Source organism: Borostomias antarcticus (assembly GCF_949987555.1).
Source record: "Borostomias antarcticus genome assembly, chromosome: 15".
Lineage (NCBI taxonomy): Eukaryota > Metazoa > Chordata > Actinopteri > Stomiiformes > Stomiidae > Borostomias > Borostomias antarcticus.
The window spans coordinates 15,977,097-15,997,546 of NC_140248.1; the positions used below are offsets into that span (position 1 = coordinate 15,977,097).

At 44.7% G+C, this 20,450-nt stretch overlaps 3 protein-coding genes across 3 annotated transcripts; 1 reads left to right on the forward strand and 2 right to left on the reverse strand.

Moving 5' to 3' along the window:
• Positions 1-1,333: 1,333 nt before the first annotated feature.
• LOC311319093 (ADP/ATP translocase 2) lies at positions 1,334-3,774 on the forward strand. The gene is made up of 4 exons (XM_084450546.1): positions 1,334-1,524; positions 2,449-2,935; positions 3,069-3,209; positions 3,320-3,774. The coding sequence occupies exons 1-4, from the start codon at positions 1,414-1,416 to the stop codon at positions 3,475-3,477; spliced, it is 897 nt and encodes a 298-aa protein (XP_084306672.1). The 5' UTR covers positions 1,334-1,413; the 3' UTR covers positions 3,478-3,774.
• Positions 3,775-4,669: 895 nt separating this feature from the next.
• LOC311318857 (putative defense protein 3) lies at positions 4,670-6,672 on the reverse strand (the record flags this gene model as incomplete). Its single annotated transcript, XM_084450290.1, has 5 exons — positions 4,670-4,758; positions 5,110-5,174; positions 5,311-5,420; positions 5,601-5,713; positions 6,480-6,672. 5 exons carry the CDS (start codon positions 6,670-6,672, stop codon positions 4,670-4,672), a joined length of 570 nt encoding a protein of 189 aa, XP_084306416.1.
• Positions 6,673-7,237: 565 nt separating this feature from the next.
• LOC311318675 (U3 small nucleolar RNA-associated protein 14 homolog A) lies at positions 7,238-18,004 on the reverse strand. Its single transcript, XM_084450075.1, has 15 exons — positions 17,866-18,004; positions 17,197-17,269; positions 16,954-17,024; positions 16,769-16,833; positions 16,473-16,621; positions 12,553-12,708; positions 12,287-12,406; positions 11,600-11,694; positions 11,346-11,469; positions 11,159-11,236; positions 10,545-10,956; positions 9,084-9,532; positions 8,623-8,807; positions 7,998-8,097; positions 7,238-7,900 (listed from the first exon to the last, which is right to left on the reverse strand). The coding sequence occupies exons 1-15, from the start codon at positions 17,871-17,873 to the stop codon at positions 7,619-7,621; spliced, it is 2,367 nt and encodes a 788-aa protein (XP_084306201.1). The 5' UTR covers positions 17,874-18,004; the 3' UTR covers positions 7,238-7,618.
• Positions 18,005-20,450: the final 2,446 nt, after the last annotated feature.

Sequence of the window (20,450 nt, forward strand, 5' to 3'; positions counted from 1 at the left end):
CAGCCTATTTACGGGAGAACTTTCTTCTTTTCCTTTATGGTATCCCCTTTACCTATATATATCCAGTCCTGAAAACCATGACAAAGCTGGCTCTTCAGCATTCCTATATTTAGAACACCCTCTGGTCTGCCATGTTACTCAAACCCAGATCCTTATTCAGACTTACCCAAAATAGTTTTTTTATGCAAATGCAATGGAGCAACAACCAAACCCCCAATCATTCTTTTAGACACATATCAGGATTTATTTGGAAAAATGCCCGTATGACATAAACTCGGTGGAGGGGTGTAGCATGGGCCAATTTAGAGGCCAATAAATTTTGGAGCGGATCCGAATCATGGGGTGGGTCCACAAGCCGTTTCTTGGTTTGTTTGTTTGTAAGCAGGATTATGCAAAAATTACCAGACCGATTTTCATGAAACTCGGTAGAGGGTTGTAGCATATGGGCCAATTTAGTTTTTGGAGAGGACCCATTTAATTTTGGAGAGGACCCGAATCACGTGGCAGGTAGGCTACACAAGCCTCCCGGCTGGGCCTACCATTCACCTCCATTAATTTTTTGGACTAGGATTATGTAAAATCTACCAGACCGCTTTTCATGAAACTCGGTGGAGGGGTGTACATGGGACAACTTAGAATTCCATTTTAGCACGCGCAGAGCCACGAAATGCATTTAGGGCGGAGGTCTGTGCTCTCTGAGCACCATTTCTAGTTCCATATAAATCCATGTAGCTTACAAGAACTTTGTTTGCACCTCCAACACGCATTTGTTTGCACATCCAACACGCGCATTTGTTTACACCTCCAAACCTTTGGCATTTAATGGTCGAGTAGCGTGTGACGTAATGGTATTTCATGAATGGATGCATTAAAAGCCCCCAATAGCCTACTCTATTAATAGTGTGGCAAGAAACAACAATCGTCTTACAGTGTGACATAACCCATTAAGCCATCCCATTAATTGGATGGGGCTTTCAGGAAGTTGCAAAGGAACACTCTGTACTTATTGAAATTACTTAAACGTTTAACCGTGTAAATCATAGAAAAATATTTCAACTGCATGTAGCTACTCATATGATGCGTCCTAGTCGCCTTTGAAATAACCCACTAGCCCAGATATTAAAACCAAGTTTGTTTTTTTAACAGAAAATCACTCCGCTCAACCGGCACGCTGATGATAATGATCAAGCGCACCCATTCATCACAGGTTTATGTCCGGCCCACATCCAGAAAAGAACCAATGACAATAGCAAATCGGAGTTCCCGTGGTGTCTCGCGATTCGCTGTCTTTGATAAAACTCCAACGCGTCTATAAAATCGGCCATTTCGTCGGTGAACAGTCCATCTGCTGTTAGAGGGCAGTAGGAGTATCGTTTGTACTGTATCTGTGCGGCAACCTAAAAACACTGTACAATGAATGAAACCGCGATCTCGTTCGCCAAGGATTTCCTGGCCGGTGGCATCTCCGCTGCCATCTCCAAGACAGCGGTAGCGCCCATCGAGAGAGTCAAGCTTCTCCTTCAGGTAACGTTAGCTGTGCGCGCGAGCTGGCCTTCGGAATGCTGCCAAGCATCTTCCGCGCGGGTGTGATCTTCGCTAGCTAGCGAACTGTTAGCCTAGCTGTCGTGGAAAACGTTTATAGCTAGCTTATCTACATTGATTGCTTTGATAATCATGTGAATGGATGTTGAATTTACAAGGCCCACTTTAACTCAAATAATGTTTTTAAGCGGGTGCAGAATACATAGCAAGCCATCTATCCGTACAGATGTCCACATACATTTGAGGTCATCACGGGATGTCAAATGACCTACATGAGCCTGCTAGCGTTAGCTGTCCACGCTAGCTAAGGACAAGTTAGCAATGACATTGAAGTAATTATTTTTGTGAGGTGATATGTAGCGCCAATACACTTTCTCATTAATTCTCAATTGAGACATTTGACGAGATTATTTTATATATTTTTAGTACCGAATTCTAACAATGGCCCTACAGCTAACCTACCTCAAGAGGCCTAGGCTAGTTAAACACGCACAGCTAACATGGCTAACCGGTACGGGAACTTCAGATGCTAGCTAGGCAGCACTCTAGTCATATCCTGTTTTAACAGCCAAGACGCTCTACTGGTGTTACAAGCTTCCCATTTGTTTGTTTTGAGGTGTAGTTAAACTTTTTAACTTTAATCGCCCACATATTGCGTTACTTGCTTACTGGTTTATTAGTACGAGTAGGTTGATGTGGTTCTTATGTCCATCTTGAAGTAACTTCAGAGCTGAACGTTTAGACAGATGCCAAGGTCGTGACAAGGGGAGCCTAAGATAGCTGCATGGAATTAATAAAATCAAAAAGCATTGTGCACTCCATCATTGACGGTAATCTGTCATTTGCTAATGACTCAATTGTTAATGACTGTCAATAACCATTTTCAAATGTTTCTCATTTCAACAGGTCCAACATGCCAGCAAGCAGATCACAGTAGATATGCAGTACAAGGGAATTATTGATTGTGTGACCCGTATTCCCAAGGAGCAGGGCTTCCTTTCTTTCTGGAGAGGTAACCTGGCCAATGTCATCAGATACTTCCCCACCCAGGCCCTCAATTTCGCCTTCAAGGACAAGTACAAGAAGGTGTTCCTCGACGGTGTTGACAAGCGTACCCAGTTCTGGAGGTACTTTGCCGGTAACTTGGCCTCCGGTGGCGCTGCTGGTGCCACCTCCCTGTGCTTCGTCTACCCCCTCGACTTCGCCAGAACCCGTCTGGCTGCCGACGTTGGAAAGGCCGGAGCAGGAAGAGAGTTCAACGGCCTGGGTGACTGCCTGGTGAAAATCTCCAAGTCTGATGGGCTGAGGGGCCTGTACCAGGGCTTCAACGTGTCTGTCCAGGGCATCATCATCTACAGAGCTGCCTACTTTGGCATCTATGACACAGCCAAGGGTACGTTTCATTTCTTTACTTATGACTCTCACTCCGTTCTTGAGTATTGCCATTCTGTGAGTGCAAATATAGATCAATAATCTTGACTCTTTTAATTGATTGACTCTTTTAATCTTGACTGTTGTAATTGCAGGTATGCTGCCCGACCCCAAGAACACCACCATATTGGTGAGCTGGATGATCGCCCAGAGTGTGACCGCCGTAGCCGGCCTGACCTCCTACCCCTTCGACACCGTCCGTCGTCGTATGATGATGCAGTCTGGCCGCAAAGGAGGTGGGTTTGTCAGACAAAAAAAAAAAGTTTAATTGCGCCATCTAGTTAATTCTCCAATCACTGAAATTCCTATCGTACACCTCCTTATGATGTTTCACCTTCTCCCTCAGCCGACATCATGTACACTGGGACCATTGACTGCTGGAAGAAGATCGCTCGGGATGAGGGCGGCAAGGCCTTCTTCAAGGGGGCGTGGTCCAATGTGCTCAGAGGCATGGGCGGCGCCTTCGTGCTTGTCTTGTACGATGAGCTGAAGAAGGTCATGTAAGCCCTTTTTCCTAACACCACTGTCAGATTTACATTCAATGGCTAAATGTAACACAACTTTCCATTTCAATGGACTCTGCATTCTGCCTTATTTATGGGAACAAACTAGTTCACGACTAGTTGTGGACGATGGCTGTAAGTTACGCATCTTTTATCATTTGAACGTTTCACACCTTTTACCAATGTCATTCCTGTTAAAAAAAATACATCTCTGAATCTCCTCCTGTCATTCAGTAGGTTTGTTTGTGGTCATCAACTTGAATAAATGTATTCTGGTGAACAAACCTACCCTGTATTAAAGTTGTCACCGTGTGGTCTTTTACTCATCCCTTATCCTGTAACACTGCTGTCGTTCACACATCCGGTGTGCACTGTGAGAGTTGAGGAAACTGATTGGATAATGAAGAGATTATGTTCAACTTACTGCTATATTTACTCACGCTTATCTCCTTAGTCCTCACGACTTGACCGTGGCAGCAAGAAGGGTGTTGTCGTTCTGTCCCGGTTATTGCAGGCTGTGATTAATCTGTTTGACATGTTATTGATATTAAGTTCTCAATGATTCGCCCATTTTGATTACTACTAGAATTCCAGAAGCTACAATATTCATTCACATCTTGCTTTTTCACCCAGGCATTTAGTGGGATATAAACTCTTGTCAGTGCTTTGAATTGATTGACTGAATTACTGTACATATTCTTACTAGGATGAGGTTATGGGGATGATCCATGTAGTGTAAAATGAAGTGGGTACTGACATGTTTTCAACAGCCCAGGAATAACATTGAGTCACATGGTGCTAGATGCCAGAGATGCCTGCTGTGGTAGTGCTCCCATAATGTTGACATGATCCCAGAGCACAAGTCCATTTTGACATTGCTGTCTACCAACTATCCATGTTAATTGACGTATATGTAGACTAGTCTTTCCAAGTGGAAATCTGATGTGATAGAATTTGTATAGTAGTAAAATACTGCCCTCTAGAGTCTGGCTGTCACTTCCTTATAGGCTTGAGGACAATGACAAGTGGAATTAATTTTGACAATATATTTTATTAAACACATAATTGGTGGCATATTTAGTCTTGGAAACAATGTTGGCTCACTGCCTCTTGACCCTTTTCAGTGAGTCTCGTGTATTACATTTCAAGTGCTTTAGTTTCACCAATGATGTGGCCCGATGCTGCTTTAGCCACTACCTCAGGAGCCCCTGAAACACCAGCAGCCCTGGAGCCAGGAGGAGCAGACGCCCCCCTGCAGCCAGAACAGCGCCCTCTGCAGCCCCTGAGGAGAAGTTACAGAGTTCAGCCCAGAAAGCCACACTATAGAGAAAGTGAGTTGAGGGAATTGGCTACAATGACTTCAAGACTGAAGACTTTTCTTTTTGCCTGCTTTTTATTAAATCAAATAATTATCCATTCATACACTGCACTGTAACTTTTATTCCTGTATTTTATTTTTCCTGTATTTTGTTTTGAATGCCCTTTTTTGAATTTCGTTTAATATGACCTTTTATGTGTTGCACTTTGTCTTGATGCTTTTAATGTCTCATGTAAAGCACTTTGAATTGCCTTGTTGCTGAAATGTGCTGAACAAATAAACTTGCCTTGCATCCTTCCAGTACCACATACCCACCTTTGGTCAGAGTTGCTGACCTGACGTTGAGCCAGAACACTGTACGTTGCTGAGCTACTGTGACCCTGTAACATGCATGCAATGATTAAAGCATAATGAAAACACTTGATTTTTCAGCAAGTCAGATGACGAGTTGTCATGAATGAAAAGTGCCTTAAAATGGATGAAAAACGGTAAATGATTTGATGGGAGATTCATTACCTGAAGTAGATTGAGCTGACGGTGCTGGGAGGTATCCATGAGTACGTTGTGTTGTTGCTCTTAAGGTTAGCGTTGGCGTGGGTGACGGCTCCTCGAGGATTCCCTGCACACTATGAAGACAACGCCATGTACAGCTTCAGTACCTTGACAGAGAGAACGTGACCTACTGTACATCTAAGCTGTTTGTCAATGTACCACATTCAAGTTTCATGGTTTTGTCCATGACTTTTGATCCTGGACCCACAAGCTCCATTCTTCTATTATTCTATTCTGGAGGGCACTGAACACACTTGTAGAAGCTTGGTATCTGGAGGAGGAGACTGCCAGCTCCCCAAGGCGTTAGTGCTGGCTGCTGTCCGAGCTTCCAGAAGCACCCCCCTGTAGTCTGGTCCAGTTATGGTCACTAGTGGGAGAATCACAGACATGCAGAATGCAGTGCATAGTGTAAGATACTGTTGCCACTGGTGTCTCTGTTGGAAAGTCATGATGAATTTTTGATAAAACATTACTGTGTTGAAAGAGATTTGCAGTGCAAGTGTTAACACATCTAAACACAGGGCTCAAGTATAGGTGACCAGAGACCTCAAACTCAACAGCTTCCCTTGCTAAAACATGACTGCAACTCCAGCAATGTGAGGTCGGTTTGACAAAGTCACCATTACACCTCATCTATATCACTGACCTGACACACATCCCAACACAGGCATCTTTAGACCAACACAAGCATCTTTAGACCAACACAGGCATCTTTAGACCAACACAGGCATCTGTAGACCAACACAGGCATCTGTAGACCAACACAGGCATCTGTAGACCAACACAGGCATCTTTAGACCAATACAGGCATCTGTAGACCAACACAGGCATCTGTAGACCAACACAGGCATCTGTAGACCAACACAGGCATCTTTAGACCAACACAGGCATCTGTAGACCAACACAGGCATCTGTAGACCAACACAGGCATCTTTAGACCAATACAGGCATCTTTAGACCAACACAGGCATCTGTAGACCAACACAGGCATCTGTAGACCAACACAGGCATCTTTAGACCAACACAGGCATCTTTAGACCAACACAGGCATCTTTAGACCAACACAGGCATCTGTAGACCAACACAGGCATCTGTAGAAACAGTCCAAATAGTGGGATTTCTAACCATCTCACCTGTGAGGGGCTGCCCAGCCTGAAAGGTCTTGGCGTTGGTGAGGATGGCGTAGGGGGCGGGGCCGGGCGCAGGCTCCGCCCCGGTATGGCGAGGCCTCATGTCCTCACAAGAAGAGCTGGGGGCTCCCTGGGGAAAGCCTGCACCCAGAGACAGCACCTGCAGGACGAGCAAACCAGGCAGTAATACGTCCATCTGGTGATTAGAGTCAAGTACGACGCCACGGCATAGAGAGAGTAGGGAGAGACGGGGCAAAATAAGTCGCTGAGTCGTGAGATGGTCTTTTGAAGAGCAGAATTGCCGAGTCATTGAAGAAAAAAATCTCAATTTTCTGTGGTCATCACTTAACCCCCCCCATCCTCATGTCCAGGTGTTAACATGGGTGTCAGGTGAAACCCTCCAGTTCCAGAAGAATGCCAAATATTCTGCTCACCCCTTCCCCGGTGATGCCAAACAAAGCAGGTCTTTGTTTTCCACTATGATGCCAGAGACAATTATTCTCACCAGACTCAAGCTCTGCTGACCATGTTGTGGACACTAGTGAGTTGTGCAATTACACAAAATAAGAAAGTTATTTCTGTTCATCACCAGCAAGTACATGTTGACTATTTGTCTACAAGGAAATGTAAAAATAAGTTTTGAATTGCACAGCATTTCTTGATCCAAATGGTCTGAACGGGTCACTGAAGCAGTGGTAATGAAATACAATGACAATATTGGTTCAATTAGTATTTAATTCTAAATATCCTATACGGTTGCACTCTGTTTCACAGTTCAGAGCTGGTTACTTGCATAGTACATGATAAAATGGTGCGACTGCTGACCAGTGAATGACTTCATTATGACAAGCACCACTATCATGAATCATTTAGAAATTGTGTTTAATTATTTGAGACGCTGGACAATAAACACCCATTACACAACATACTGAAAATCGGCACAAAGGAAAGTGGCTGCACATGATAAAATGCTGTCACTTGAGAGGCCGTATCAGACATAACTGCCTCAATTCATACGTGGGAGACTCTACTGACAGCCATGTTGGATACAGGAGGAACCTGTAGAAACCTTTATGTAGATCTCGGTTCAAATGAAAACTGAACAGTGCCATTAACATGTCTCACACCGACTATGAGAACAATCAGTTTTTCTTAGTCCGCGAGCGTTTCTCAGGGCGTTTCCTCCAGTTGCCTTTGCCTGACTGCAGCGGAATATCGGGCCCTTTCCCTGTGTCAGTCGCTCTTTTGTTCTTCATCAGTTCCTCTCGGGCGATGGGCTCAATGATGGCGCCCAGTTGGGTGAGCACCTTGGGGGCGGTGATCTTCCTCACGGCTTGCTGGGTGTTCCAGGTGTGGCCCACGGGGGAGCGGATGGTGTGCTCAAACTGAGACGGGTTCTCAAACGGGAACGGCAGCTGACTCACCTGCAAGGGTTGGGTAAGTGGATAAAACACATCAGCAAACTATCATCAAACCAATCTGGCTGTTCTCATCCTTGCTGTGTAACGATGGCGCAGTTACCTGGTGTGCAGCGATGGACGACTCCCTCTTCTCTGAGATGATGATGGCGTGGAGCTTTTCATCTCGTCTTGGAGGCGGTGGTGGTGCTTTCACCCTGAACCTGAATGAGATAAAAAGATAAGGGTTGAGACTAGGGATGTTAACAGTTAATCGACTAATCGATTGCCGATAAGAATTTACTTGAGTAAGTTTTGGTTACTCGATTAATTAATTAATGGAACAGATTTTTATTTTTTTGAATGAATATTATCAACGGGAGTTGCGTGAAATGTAATCACGATTTAAGGTCTGACTGCACATGAGGGCGCCCCGCCACGTACTGAAGGCTAATTGGGATGCCGGGAAATTCAACGACACAGCGGAAAAGAAGCGAGCAAAGCGCAGTCCGGCGCAGGACGTTCTCATCAATTAATCGACTATCGTCTGTTAAGGTTAACAGTTATCGATTAATGAAATTCCTTGAAATTTGCAACCCTAGTTGAGACGTTTTGTTTTTCTTTTACAGTACATGTGAGTGCATTGTAGAGAGCATGATGCCCTACAGTGCCTCAGTAATGGCCACGCCCACGCCAGTGAGAACGCAGCAGTTTCACACACTGTGCTGCTGCTCTACGGCATCTCTTACCTCTTGCGTTTCCTGCGTGAGGGTTTGAGTCCTTGACCCCCCCACTCTCCCCATCCTGGCAAGGTCAAGTCAACGACCTTGGGCTTCCCCGCCTCCTCCTGCTTCTTCTTGTCCTTCAGGAAGTCTGACACAACGTCGTCCCCCGCAAATGCCTCCTTGATGATGGTCCTTTGCTCATCCACCTCCTGGGAAGAGAGAGAGCTCCATCAAGCCCGGGCTATTGTTTTACATACTGTGGGCCCCATCACAATTTCACCATGTCAATCGCTAGCTTTGGTCATTGTCTGAATGAAGTTCTCATAAAATGTCTACTGCTTGATAATGCACTTGGCATCTCCTTTTCTTTTGAGAGTCATTTTTTTGTGGCTAGCTACACCATTTAGCAACTGAAGAGGCCAACTGGTCAATCACACATGTATCCATCCATCCTTCAAAATAAACATAGGAGACAGCGCCCTTACCACCACCTCCTCCTCCTTCTCCTCCTCGTCCTCCACAGCTGTGGGAACCATGGCGACTTTGATCATTTTGGCCTCCTTGGTCAGAACCTGATTGGGATCGATTCCCTTCCTCTTCCTCTTGCGTTCTGCCTGCTGAGTAGAAGAGGCGGGGCTTGTCTCCTTGGTGGCGGGGGTCTGGTTAGTTGGAGGCGCTGGTTGGTCAGAGTCTGTCAGGGGAGCATTCTGACTAAGTAGGTCCATGTCCTCCAGGGTCCTGACTCTGACCAGGCCCTCGTCCAGCAGGGCTTGACCCACGTCCCCCTGGCCCGTTTCTAGCCGCGCTTCCGGAGCCGGGGGCTCTCGCTGACTGTTAGCGATCACCTGGAAGAGGCTGGTGAACTCTGAGAGGCCCTCCTCTTCGTCGGAGGACTCTACAAGCTCTACTACAGCTCCATTCTCCTCCGGCGTGTCTGGTGAGAGGAAGGTGGTGAGGAAGGAAGCAGGTGAATTAAGCCTTTAGAACTTGACCATACGAGGTGCGACCGAAAAGTCCCCGGATTGTGTCAGCCACGCTCATGCCTCTATTTGAATTGAAAGAACAATGATATCCCTTTGTTGCCCTGTATCTCACGACTATTCTGGTATAATATTGTTCACCTCACTCAATCGGTGCTTCTGTGACAGGCTGTTTTGTAGAATGTCGCAGGGGTAGCTTGTCACAGTTGTGGCACTTTTCTCTACCAACTCCCAAAACTCAACTATTTTATTACAATGAAGAAAGTACACTCTCAAAACATTTTTATTACAGAATCTGCAGAGAAATTATACATTGTCCCCCTCTAAGTATTCCCCCCCAGAGTTAATGCACTTCTGCATTCGCCTCTGCCACCCACCTCCGTGGAAGAGATCAAAGCCACCGTGAGTGGGGGACTAAGGGGGCTCAAAGAGGAGGACTTTGCCAAGTGCTTCCATGGTTGGCAAAGGCGAATGCAGAAGTGCATTAACTCGGGGGGGGGGGGGGGGGGGGGGGGGGGGGGGGGGACTACTCAGCCTGTCACATAAGCAGCGATTGAGTGAGGTGAACAATATTATACCAGAATAGTCGTGAGGGAAACACAGGGATATCATTGTTTTTTCAATTCAAATAGAGGCATGAGCGTGGCTGACACAATCCAGGGACTTTTCGGTTGCACCTCGTATGTTTATATTTATGGCCTATTATTGTATTTATTATGATGCATTATGACTGTAGATTGTATTTTATTTTGGGGCTTATAGAGATGGACGGTTGCCTGTGTTTTAGTACTGCACATACTGTGTTATCCTAGCCTATCTACTCCATACTTTCTGTGTGGCTATGTAAGCTGTCTGAATGCTGCTGAAAGAAATCGAATTTGGGGGATCAATCAAGGCCATCGTATCGTATCGTAATCACATAGGTTATGCCCTGTTTGCAACATTCAACAAGCCCCTTGATCTAACCTTCATTGTCCTCCACGGATATTGGTACGACGTCAGATTCCTCGGTCTTCCGCGACTTCCGCCTTGCCTCAAACTCTCTCAGGAGCACTTCCTCCTCCTCCTCCTCCTGCTCCTGCTCGTCTTCCTCCTCTCCTCTGGGATGTCCGGTCTCTCCTCTGGGATGTCCGGTCTCTCCGGGCCTGACCACCAGAGCCTCCGTGACCTCGCCTGCTTCCTGCCCTGCAGGCTCGGCCGAGAGCTTCCCCCTCATCCAGGGATTCACAGGGTCCAGCAGCGGCTCTGCGTCGTTCACAAAGTCGGGCAGGGCCCCTGGGTCCTCCTCGTCCGCCTCTTCCTCCTCGTCAGACGGGACCACCAGCTTCTGGGTCAGGTCTCTGTTCACCTCCAGCTGCTGCTGCATGGCCTTTCTAGCCTGAGAGAAAACCAACCATCACACGTCATCACAGTTTCCAATGGGATTGATGAGAGCCCCATAGCATTTTCTTTCTTGAGAAAACAGATTATTTTCACAGAGAGCCCACTTTCTGGACATAGAATCTGGCGCTTGAGAGAATAATATCCATATATACAATGCAACCACAAGAGAAAGATTAAAATAATTTCAAAGCCATTACCCCTTCGTCATATTTTGCCATGATGGCCTTTGACTTGGCCCACTTGCCACTGTTTTGATGTTTTAGAGACATTCTTTCCTGTAAGCAGAGGGATGAAACGATGACTTTGTTGAGTGATTCAGATCATCAGACTTTATTCTAGCTATTGATTTCACTCTGTCATGCAAAGACACAAGTCGGCCCTCACCTGCATTCTAGAAAGCTCCATCTTCTTCAGCTCTTCCAGAGCAGCGGCAGGGTCCGTCTTACACATGTCATCAAACTGCTTGAGAAACTCCTTACGCTTCGCTTTCTTCTGTATTCTGTGGTATCTGGGAGGGGATTCTGGGGGTTACGCGTCTTACTCAGACCTGTCGTGTAGTGTCTGCAATCCCCCCCAGGATCGATACCGTAGCGACCTACCCTAGTGCCTGAGAGATGATTTAAAGGCATTTCACTTACTTTTTGCTTTTGATCTTCCTTTCTCTCTTGGCTTTCGCTTCGTAGTATGATTGGAGAACTCTGGCTTTTTGGAGCTCAGCACGGCGAATCTTAGCCTGCAAATATATCCAGTGAATTAATTTGAGCTGGGAGTTAGATCAGTGATGAAAGAAACCAAGCATGTTGGCACCATGTAACATTAGAAACAGTGGGTGTTGTCTTGGGAAACCGAGCCAAGTCCATTGCCTACTGTGCAGTATGGACAACGCAGAATAGGAGGGTACAAATGGTAAATGGACTGCACTTATATAGCGCTTTTCCACCTTAGCGGCACTCAAAGCGCTTTACAATGGCCTCTCATTCACCCATTCACACACACATTCACACACCAATGGCGGTAGCTGCCATGCAAGGTGCTAACCTGCTCATTGGGAGCAATTTGGGGTTAGGTGTCTTGCTGAAGGACACTTCGACATGTGGACAGGAGGAGCTGGGATTCGAACCACTGACCCTTTGATCATAGAAGGACCCACTCTACCAACTGAGCTACAGGCGCCCACGTGAATAACAATGTCAAATAAATCTCAAAATGGCTTCCCTGGTTAGATAAAGTTTTTTTTAAGTTTTTTTTAATAAAAAGGTTGGTCATATACATTTATATTTAATTTGGGGCTGCATAAATGATGACCCCTTGATGAAGGGACTTACTTCCTCTAGACTCATGGCCCTCATGGACGCCTCGTCCGTGGGTGTGAGGACAGGGTTGAGGACAGACTGCTTGTTCATGTGCAGAAGACTGAAGATCTCCTGCTCCAATGGTGTTTGAGCCTGTCAAACAAACCAAACGGAAATAACTATCATTACTTTTTACATAGTTGCATGGTGTCATACCCAAAATGTCTGCTTTGTACAGACTAAGCATGTTCAACCTGACAACAACAGACAAGAACACAGGAGAAAGTGCTCCAGCTTACCTTCCATCCAGCTACCACCTGCTCCATGCGTTTGGGGCCAGATGGCTCCTGGTTCAGGGGGAAAACCAGCTGCTCGGCCCTTTGGTTCTGGGCAACTATGCTCTGCCAACGCGAAACCTCTTTCGCAGTTTTGTCGAAAGCCACTTCTCGATGAATCTGCAAAAACACATCAGTAGCACAGCCAGAAATGATCAGGTGGGTGAACAGTGAAGCAGGTGGGCGACACTGAGGTGAGTGTCTTATTTGTGGGTGTCTGTGGACTGTGAAGCGCATGAGTCCCCTGAACATGTAGCAGAGTCCCTGCTCAGTACATGTAACAGAGTCCCTGCTCAAGATGTAGTACTTTTCTGAGGAGCAGAGACTTTTGGGGTGGGGTTACAGCGCTGAACATTTCTGATTGGTTGACTGTGGTTGAGGACTCCTGAGGAATGATTTCAACCGCCATGTTTACATATTTCCAGGCGCAACACAGCTGCATTTTGGAAAATCAACATGGATCAAACATCCATGCAAGACTAGGAAAATCAAGGACCACAAGCTCAAATTAAAACTCACGACAACAAAACCAACTCCGACCAGCAAGGGGTCAGAAACTGGATGCGTTGCTGAGTCACGCCAGATTCCGTGTAACCCACTGCCTCTCATGCTCAATTGCTTAAATATGCCACTTCAGCTATGTTCATGCTCCTTCAAACTGTGCTTGTGTATTTATTTATTGTGGTGTTTTGATGCCATTTTTCCTCTCAGGAAAGAGGAAAATTGGACGGTGTTCTGAGATAGCGAAGACTGGAGCTACAAACAAGTAAAACTCATTCTGAAGAACCAGGCCAGGTCCAGCCTGGCTTATGTGCTTGGCTGGCTTGTTTCTCAGACCTGCAAACTCCCGAGAGTGAAAAAGGTGACAGGTCCGAAACCAAGTTATGGTAGGGGGGTCCGGGTGCATCCCCCCCCGGAATACATTTTTAGTGATTTTAATATGCAAATGACGCTTTTTGGAGCGTTTTTAAACTATAATTTCTGTGTGCGAGTAGGCATACATGGCTCTTGCGAGGCGCATAATATATCCATCCCAATTACAACCCCAAATACAATTATGTAGATATCCAGATTCACAGTTGAAACATTTTAATCAGAATTTCAATGTTTCTTTTTCCCTAAAAGGAGAGAACAGATATCTCATAGAAAGTTGGTTATTTGATATTCGATTGTAGCCGAAAGGCGACTAGTTTGCAGGTATGGTTTCTGTTCAGGACTGGTAGGATGGAAGCTAGTCATGCCACTGAAATAGCTGGGAATTAATTGAAATGACATTAAATAATGTCTGATAAATTAAGATGGGTCTTGTCGCCTGGACACATCAGTTCCAATGCTTCCAATGCTAATCCAGCACAATAAGAGTGGGATAGCCAGTTAGCTCATGAGCTCACAACAACTAGCAGCATCTTCCATAACATTGATGGTAGTGGTCAGTGGCTAAACAGTTACACTGATGATAACAAAGTCATCCCCACTGGGTATTGAACCCTGGTCTCCTGGGTGGGAGTCCAATGCTCTTACCACTACTCTACTTGTGCAGTGGAGATCGGCGGGTTGATTTTGGTGTCCTTCTTGATTTTGGTGTGCTGGGACTACTGCCTCTTGTGGTGCCAACAGAGAAATGCAGGCCAACATTGTCCGCAGTAACGGAGGGAGGGAGTGATAACCGGACGAAAGCTATACTAGGTGTGCTGGCTTACAGCCATGCACAAAAAAGCATCAATACATTAAGCTCACTCCTCCATCACCACCTAAAGCTCTGCCAGTCAACAGTCAGTCTAATCACCGAAAATAAACCACGCAGCGCGCACCATTTTTTGGGGGGTGCGCTTTCAAAGCATGCCCTGATGGGTTTCACAGCACCAGAAGGGCGCTGAGCAATTGGCATTTATATGTAAAAACATACAGGAAAACTATAGTAGCCCAGGCGCCTTTGAAATCGAGAATTTAACATGTTTTTGAAAGATTTTTCAAGGTGCCCACCCACATCCATTGTATGACCAAAACGGTGATAGAGCAATTATCAGACTTTCTCAAAAGTGCTAGTTTTGTCAACGTTTTGATCTGAACCATTGTATATGATAATAAGTAACCTTAAAACAGGGCTAAACATGCATTTTCCCTTTACTACTCCTTTAACCACTAGGCCACCGGAGCTCTTGAAAATCAACGGTGTCAGTCTTTTGTTTTAATGTTCTGGGACCACTGCCTCTTGTGGTAGCAACATAGAACTGCAGGTCAACAAGGGAAGGGACCCAGGGAAGGACAACCCGACATTTGCTCTCCATGGAGCGCTGGCTTACAGCCACGCACAAAAACAACTTGGACTCCAGTCCTCAGTAATTTCAGACCAATCTCCAACCTCCCCTTTTTAAGAAAAATTCTAGAAAAAATGTATTAAAACAGCTGAATGATTTCCTAGCTGCAAATTGTATCCTGGACACTTTTCAGTCAGGTGTTCACCAGCATCATAGAGACATCGCTGGTCAAGGTTGTCAACGACCTCAGAATCAACGCCGACTCGAAAACGCTCTCTGTCCTTGTCCTCCTGAAAGTCTGTTGTGAACAGAAGCCGTTACATTACCGGGTAGTCCAGTCTGGGAAAAGACACAAAAGACTAGGGATTTCAGGCACTACTGGAAGTTCCAAAATTCACCCAAAGTAAAAATTATATTTTGATCATTAACATGAGCAAAATAGTTAGGGCTGTCTTCAACCAAAGAAAACCATGGTCGACTGACATAACCTACAACAGACCTGCCAACCTAGAAGGAAGTCTTCAGTACCACCCATTAAGCGGGGGTCTGGGGGTCTTCCCATGGAAGTATTCCTCCGCCACGGAATTCTGAGCATCACTAGGGATGAGATACACTCAGCGCACGATATGATGCACTTCTCAATACAGGGTTAACGACATGATACAGTCACGATTTTATAAATAAAACAAGATGAAAAAGTGTGACTGAGTAAACAATAATACTTATTGTGTGAGGGGTCTATGACATCGGGGCATCATATTGTCTCTAGTGAGGAATGAACTCAAGTGAAGCAAACTGGGTTTATCACAGAGGGAGGTGTGGATGGCATTGCCTATGCAGTTTTAAACCAGTGTGTTGACCCATGTCCAAACTCTAAAATCATCAATTAAGCTACAGTAGCACTACCCAGCTGGCTTATCAAACTGGCAATTAATGCAATGTGGCTAATGCAAAATAATATGCATCCTCAGATAAACACACCGAGCTTCAGCTTAGACCATCTGATGGACTGTCCCTTGAACGGTCTCTCTCAGGACTGGCATGTTTGTCAAGGGGCCAACACGGGTATGTCATGTGATGTGGCTCATGTATGAACAGCGAAAATCACTAGCGGCCCCAGGTAGGATATCACAGTAATGAACAGAGAACCATCATATCATAGTAATGAACAGATAACTATCATATCACAGTAATGAACAGAGAACCATCATATCACAGTAATGAAAAGAGAACTATCATATCACAGTAATGAACAGATAACTATCATATCACAGTAATGAACAGATAACTATCATATCACAGTAATGAACAGATAACTATCATATCACAGTAATGAACAGATAACTATCATATCACAGTAATGTAAAGAGAACTATCATATCACAGTAATGAACATAGAACTATCATATCACAGTAATGTAAAGAGAACTATTATATCACAGTAATGTACAGAGAACTGTGTGTGTAAAGGGCTAAAAGGTTTACATTCTGACTGTAGTAAATGTGTCATGTACTTTATGGATTATTTCTTGGACAACAATTTATTTTTATTGAAATAATTGTGTATGTGATCAGGTTGCTCATGTTCTTGAATATACCCATTGAAAATGTGAAAAAAGCTCTGACCTTTTCTGTCTCCTGTCTACTGAGGGGCGTCTCCAGGGTCGTCTGACTGTTCTGGAGATTATTCAGCTGCTTCTTCGTCTTGGAGAGGACAGTGGGGGTTTTGTCCATGGTACCAATGAGGTCAGACAGGTTGATTTTGTCTGCTTCACCTGGTGAACGTAGCGTTGACACAAATGTTAACATCAGTATCATGTGCTACTATTGAAAGTCACATTCATTGTATGAGAATTGTTACACTACTAAACCAAATAATGTGAGGAACAGCCAAATACTTTCATGCAATATCTACAATTTACCTTCTGCATTGACAGTGAACTCTGATACTTGAATACTGGCTTCAGACCGCTCAGCAAGCTTCTTCCTAATGGACAACAATAGATAATATTTGTGATACCTGTTTGAGGATGAGGTGCAAAAATCACACGCTTTAAATGTGTGTTGTGTAACTGTCCATATGCTCAAGGAGGTCTCCATCCCAAACCTTTTCTTTCCCCCAAGTGAGCTGATGGCCTCCAACAACCGGCGATTCTTTCTCTCGTCATCACTGCCATCCTGTGTGACAAAGGGTTGACCGCAATCAAAGTCTGTACTCACACAATGAAAAACATTTTCACTTTGAAATGTGCATTCAAACTTAATTTGCTAATGGGATTTCTATAGAGTTGGATACCACCAATGTGAAATACATGTAGAATTCGATCTAGACAACCTGTCCAAAACTCACCTCATCTTCGCTGGCACTGATGCTGGGGTCTAGCTGCTCTTGATCGTCATCCATGTCTTGTTCAACAGTAGCACTGGCAATAGGAGTTGTTGTTATTTGAAAAATAACTGCATTATCTTTTCAGAATCAGACTCGTGTATTGCCATGTAGTTTTACAACATACTAGGAATTTGTTTCGGTCAATGGTGCATAACATGGAGACAACATTGGACTCGGTGCAGGGACGAGAAGGGACAGTGCAAAGACAGAGCAGTACAAAATGCGAGTGCAAAAGATAAAACAATATACAAAATCGAGTGCGGTCAGTGTATATACAGTCAGTGTGCAAAGTGTAACATTTATGTGTATGCGTTTATGTACTGTGTGTGTGTGTGTGTGTGTGTGTGTGTGGCATAATATGTGAGTGCGGTGCTATGTAGCGTTACAGTGCGTGCTTTTCGAGCTTTGAGGAAAGTTTAGCTTGACTCCGCATATGCCACGAGACCTGCCTGGTTAACTCGATAGATAGCTAGATTACTAAAACGATAGCTAGATAACTATGTTGGACAAATCTGTGGAACTACAATTAGCTAGCTTAGCTAAGTTAAGCATTCTAACATGTTGATCAAGCAACGCAAGCTAAATTCAAATAGCTAACTAGCTAGCTAACTTCCTACTTCTACTAACTACCTTTTCATCTTCCACGTATCTCCAGTCTTCGGGGCAGGCAGGTTTAGATTTTAGTGCGTTACTTTAGCCACGTTGGTGGGCTAGGTGGACTGCGAAGTAGGATCTTTCCTTGAGCTGTCTTGCAACATCTGGCTATACTAACTAGCATTTATGAACCCACGTGGACTGACTCCTGCCGTAAGGCGCTATGACAGCAGTGACGCCATTGTCGTAAAAAGTAGCCTACTTTCTGCACAGATTTGCTTTTACTGGGTTGGCTAGGAGTAAATAGAAACCTCCCAAAAAGTAACCTGCAGACTACGAGCGTAGAGCCAGAGCGTAGAGCATAGAGCAATCATACCTGCAGAATTAGGAAAACTACCCGTTTTTGCTTTAGTAGGCTATAGGTCTTCAATTTCCCAAAATTCATCATTATCAAATATATCCACATAACCTCCCTCACTTATGTCTTGATTTAATTTACACATATCCAGGCACAGGCTTTGTGGCAATAGATCTGCACAATAGATCTTTTTTTTCTTTATTAGGGCCCGAGCACTGGCGGTGCGAGGCCCTATTGAAATTCGAAGGATTATTATTATTCTCCTACCTTCTCCTTCTACCTTCTTCTTCCAAAACAAATGCCTTTTTGGCGGCCTAAACATCGATGAAAACCGTTGAAACTTTGCAGATACGTCAGTCCCGGTGAAAAAAATTGATAATTCATGGGTGACGGAAATGGGCGTGGCAAAACGGCTCAAGAGCGCCCCCTAGTAAAATTTAAAATGGCGAGCCCCACCTTTCAGTTTGATGTAGGTGAACGAAATTCGGTGGGCATAATATGTACACATATTATGTAGTTCATCGAGACACTAAAATGTCTCTTGGAGCTATACCCAACATGCAACAGGAAGTCCGCCATTTTGCTCTTAATGTGCCATTTTCCCCTTGTTTTTACCATTTCCATGCCTCGTACTTTAACGAACTCCTCCTACAGATTTCATCCCATCAACTTCATATTCAGTCAGCTTCATCTTAAGACCTTTGTGATCAAAAGTTATCAAAAAAATTTAGTTTTCACCAAACACCCTTGCCATGGCGCCCCGCCAAATTTTGACATTTCGCCATAAAACACGAAGTCCTCATAACTCCTCCATACATTATCCAATTTGTCCGATATATCTCACGCTTCATGACGGTTCTGTCCTGAACACATTTATGTGTCAGTATTGCGTCATACTTATAGCGCCACCTATTGGTGAAACAGGAAGTCCTCATAACTCCTATACATTATCCGATTTGCACCAAATTGCTGACGATTCATGAAGGTCGCATTCTGAACACATCTGTGTGTCAGTATTGAGTCACACTTACAACGCCACCTACTGGTGAAACAGGAAGTCCTCATAACTCCTACATACGTTATCCGATTTACTCCAAATTGCTCACGCTTGATGAAGGTCGCATCCGTAACACATCTGTAGGTCAGTATTGAGTCATACTTATAGGGCCGCCTACAGGTCAAGCAGGAAGTCATCATAAGTCCTACATACATTGTCCGATTTACTCAACATTTCTCAGGCTTCATCAAGGTACCGTCCTGAACACAACTATGCATTGGTATTGAGTCACGCTTAGAGCGCCACCTACTGGTGACAGGAAGTTTCTCTCAGTACTGGACACCGAAATAGCACAGCCTTTAACGGTGCCGCACCCCGACACGCGTGGGGTGCGAGGGCCCGCTCACTGCTGCTCGCAGCCCTAGTTTGAACTTGACCTTTATTTAACCAGATAATATTAATTGTGAACCAATTCTCATTTTTAGTGATGACCTGGCCAAGAGGCCTCGGCAAGAATAAATGTATACAAACATACAGGAATACACACAAATAAATACAAACATACAGAAATACACAAGAACACAGATCTACAGAAGAAGAGAGTGGTACTGTAGGCCATGACTTTTCTGAGAACTTCTGACTTCCAATGATCTGGTGCCTGCTGTGTGGCATTATTGTCAATATTACAATCTACAGTGAATTAAATTGCAATAATAAGGGACACTTCTCAGACTGATTGAAGAAAATTACTATCCTCTGGGTTGGTTTTGAGTGTTATACCTCACCTCCTGAATCAATTTTAAACAGCAGGCATCACGCTGGTCTCAGGGTTGGATAGCGCTTGAGAACCATTAGGTCACAGTCAAGATAGGGAACGTCTGCTTTTAGTTATTTTGCACCGTTCCTATGGAAAAATCTCTCTAATTCGTTCCAGCTGGACACACTAGTGCCATTAGGACAGTTCAAAGCACTGATCCGGGACTGTTTTCCTGATGTTGGAGGCCAGCTGTTTTCATCACATGGGCAGCAGCTTTGTACACTCAATTTTTTGTATTTAGGGTCCAACCTGTTCCAAGTTCACCTACTGTGGATTATGATTTGTGTGTGTGTGTGTGTTTGTGTGTGTGTGTGTGTATGACGTCAACCTGCCAAGGGACAACAGGGGTGAGTTCAATCTGAAAACGTTGTGCACCGTTTTGCTATGGTTTCATAAAAAGTGAGCTAGCAGAGCAAAGGTTATGAGCATTTGCAAATTAATTTGACCCC

Coding starts and splice junctions, on each gene's coding strand:
- LOC311319093 (XM_084450546.1), top strand. CDS start 1,414: ATGAATGAAACCGCGATCTCGTTCGCCAAGGATTTCCTGGCCGGTGGC. Junction 1,525..2,448: donor GAGTCAAGCTTCTCCTTCAG/GTAACGTTAGCT, acceptor TCATTTCAACAG/GTCCAACATGCCAGCAAGCA. Junction 2,936..3,068: donor CATCTATGACACAGCCAAGG/GTACGTTTCATT, acceptor TTGTAATTGCAG/GTATGCTGCCCGACCCCAAG.
- LOC311318675 (XM_084450075.1), bottom strand. Junction 16,622..16,768: donor GTTCACTGTCAATGCAGAAG/GTAAATTGTAGA, acceptor TACGTTCACCAG/GTGAAGCAGACAAAATCAAC. Junction 10,957..11,158: donor TGGCAAAATATGACGAAGGG/GTAATGGCTTTG, acceptor GTTTTCTCTCAG/GCTAGAAAGGCCATGCAGCA.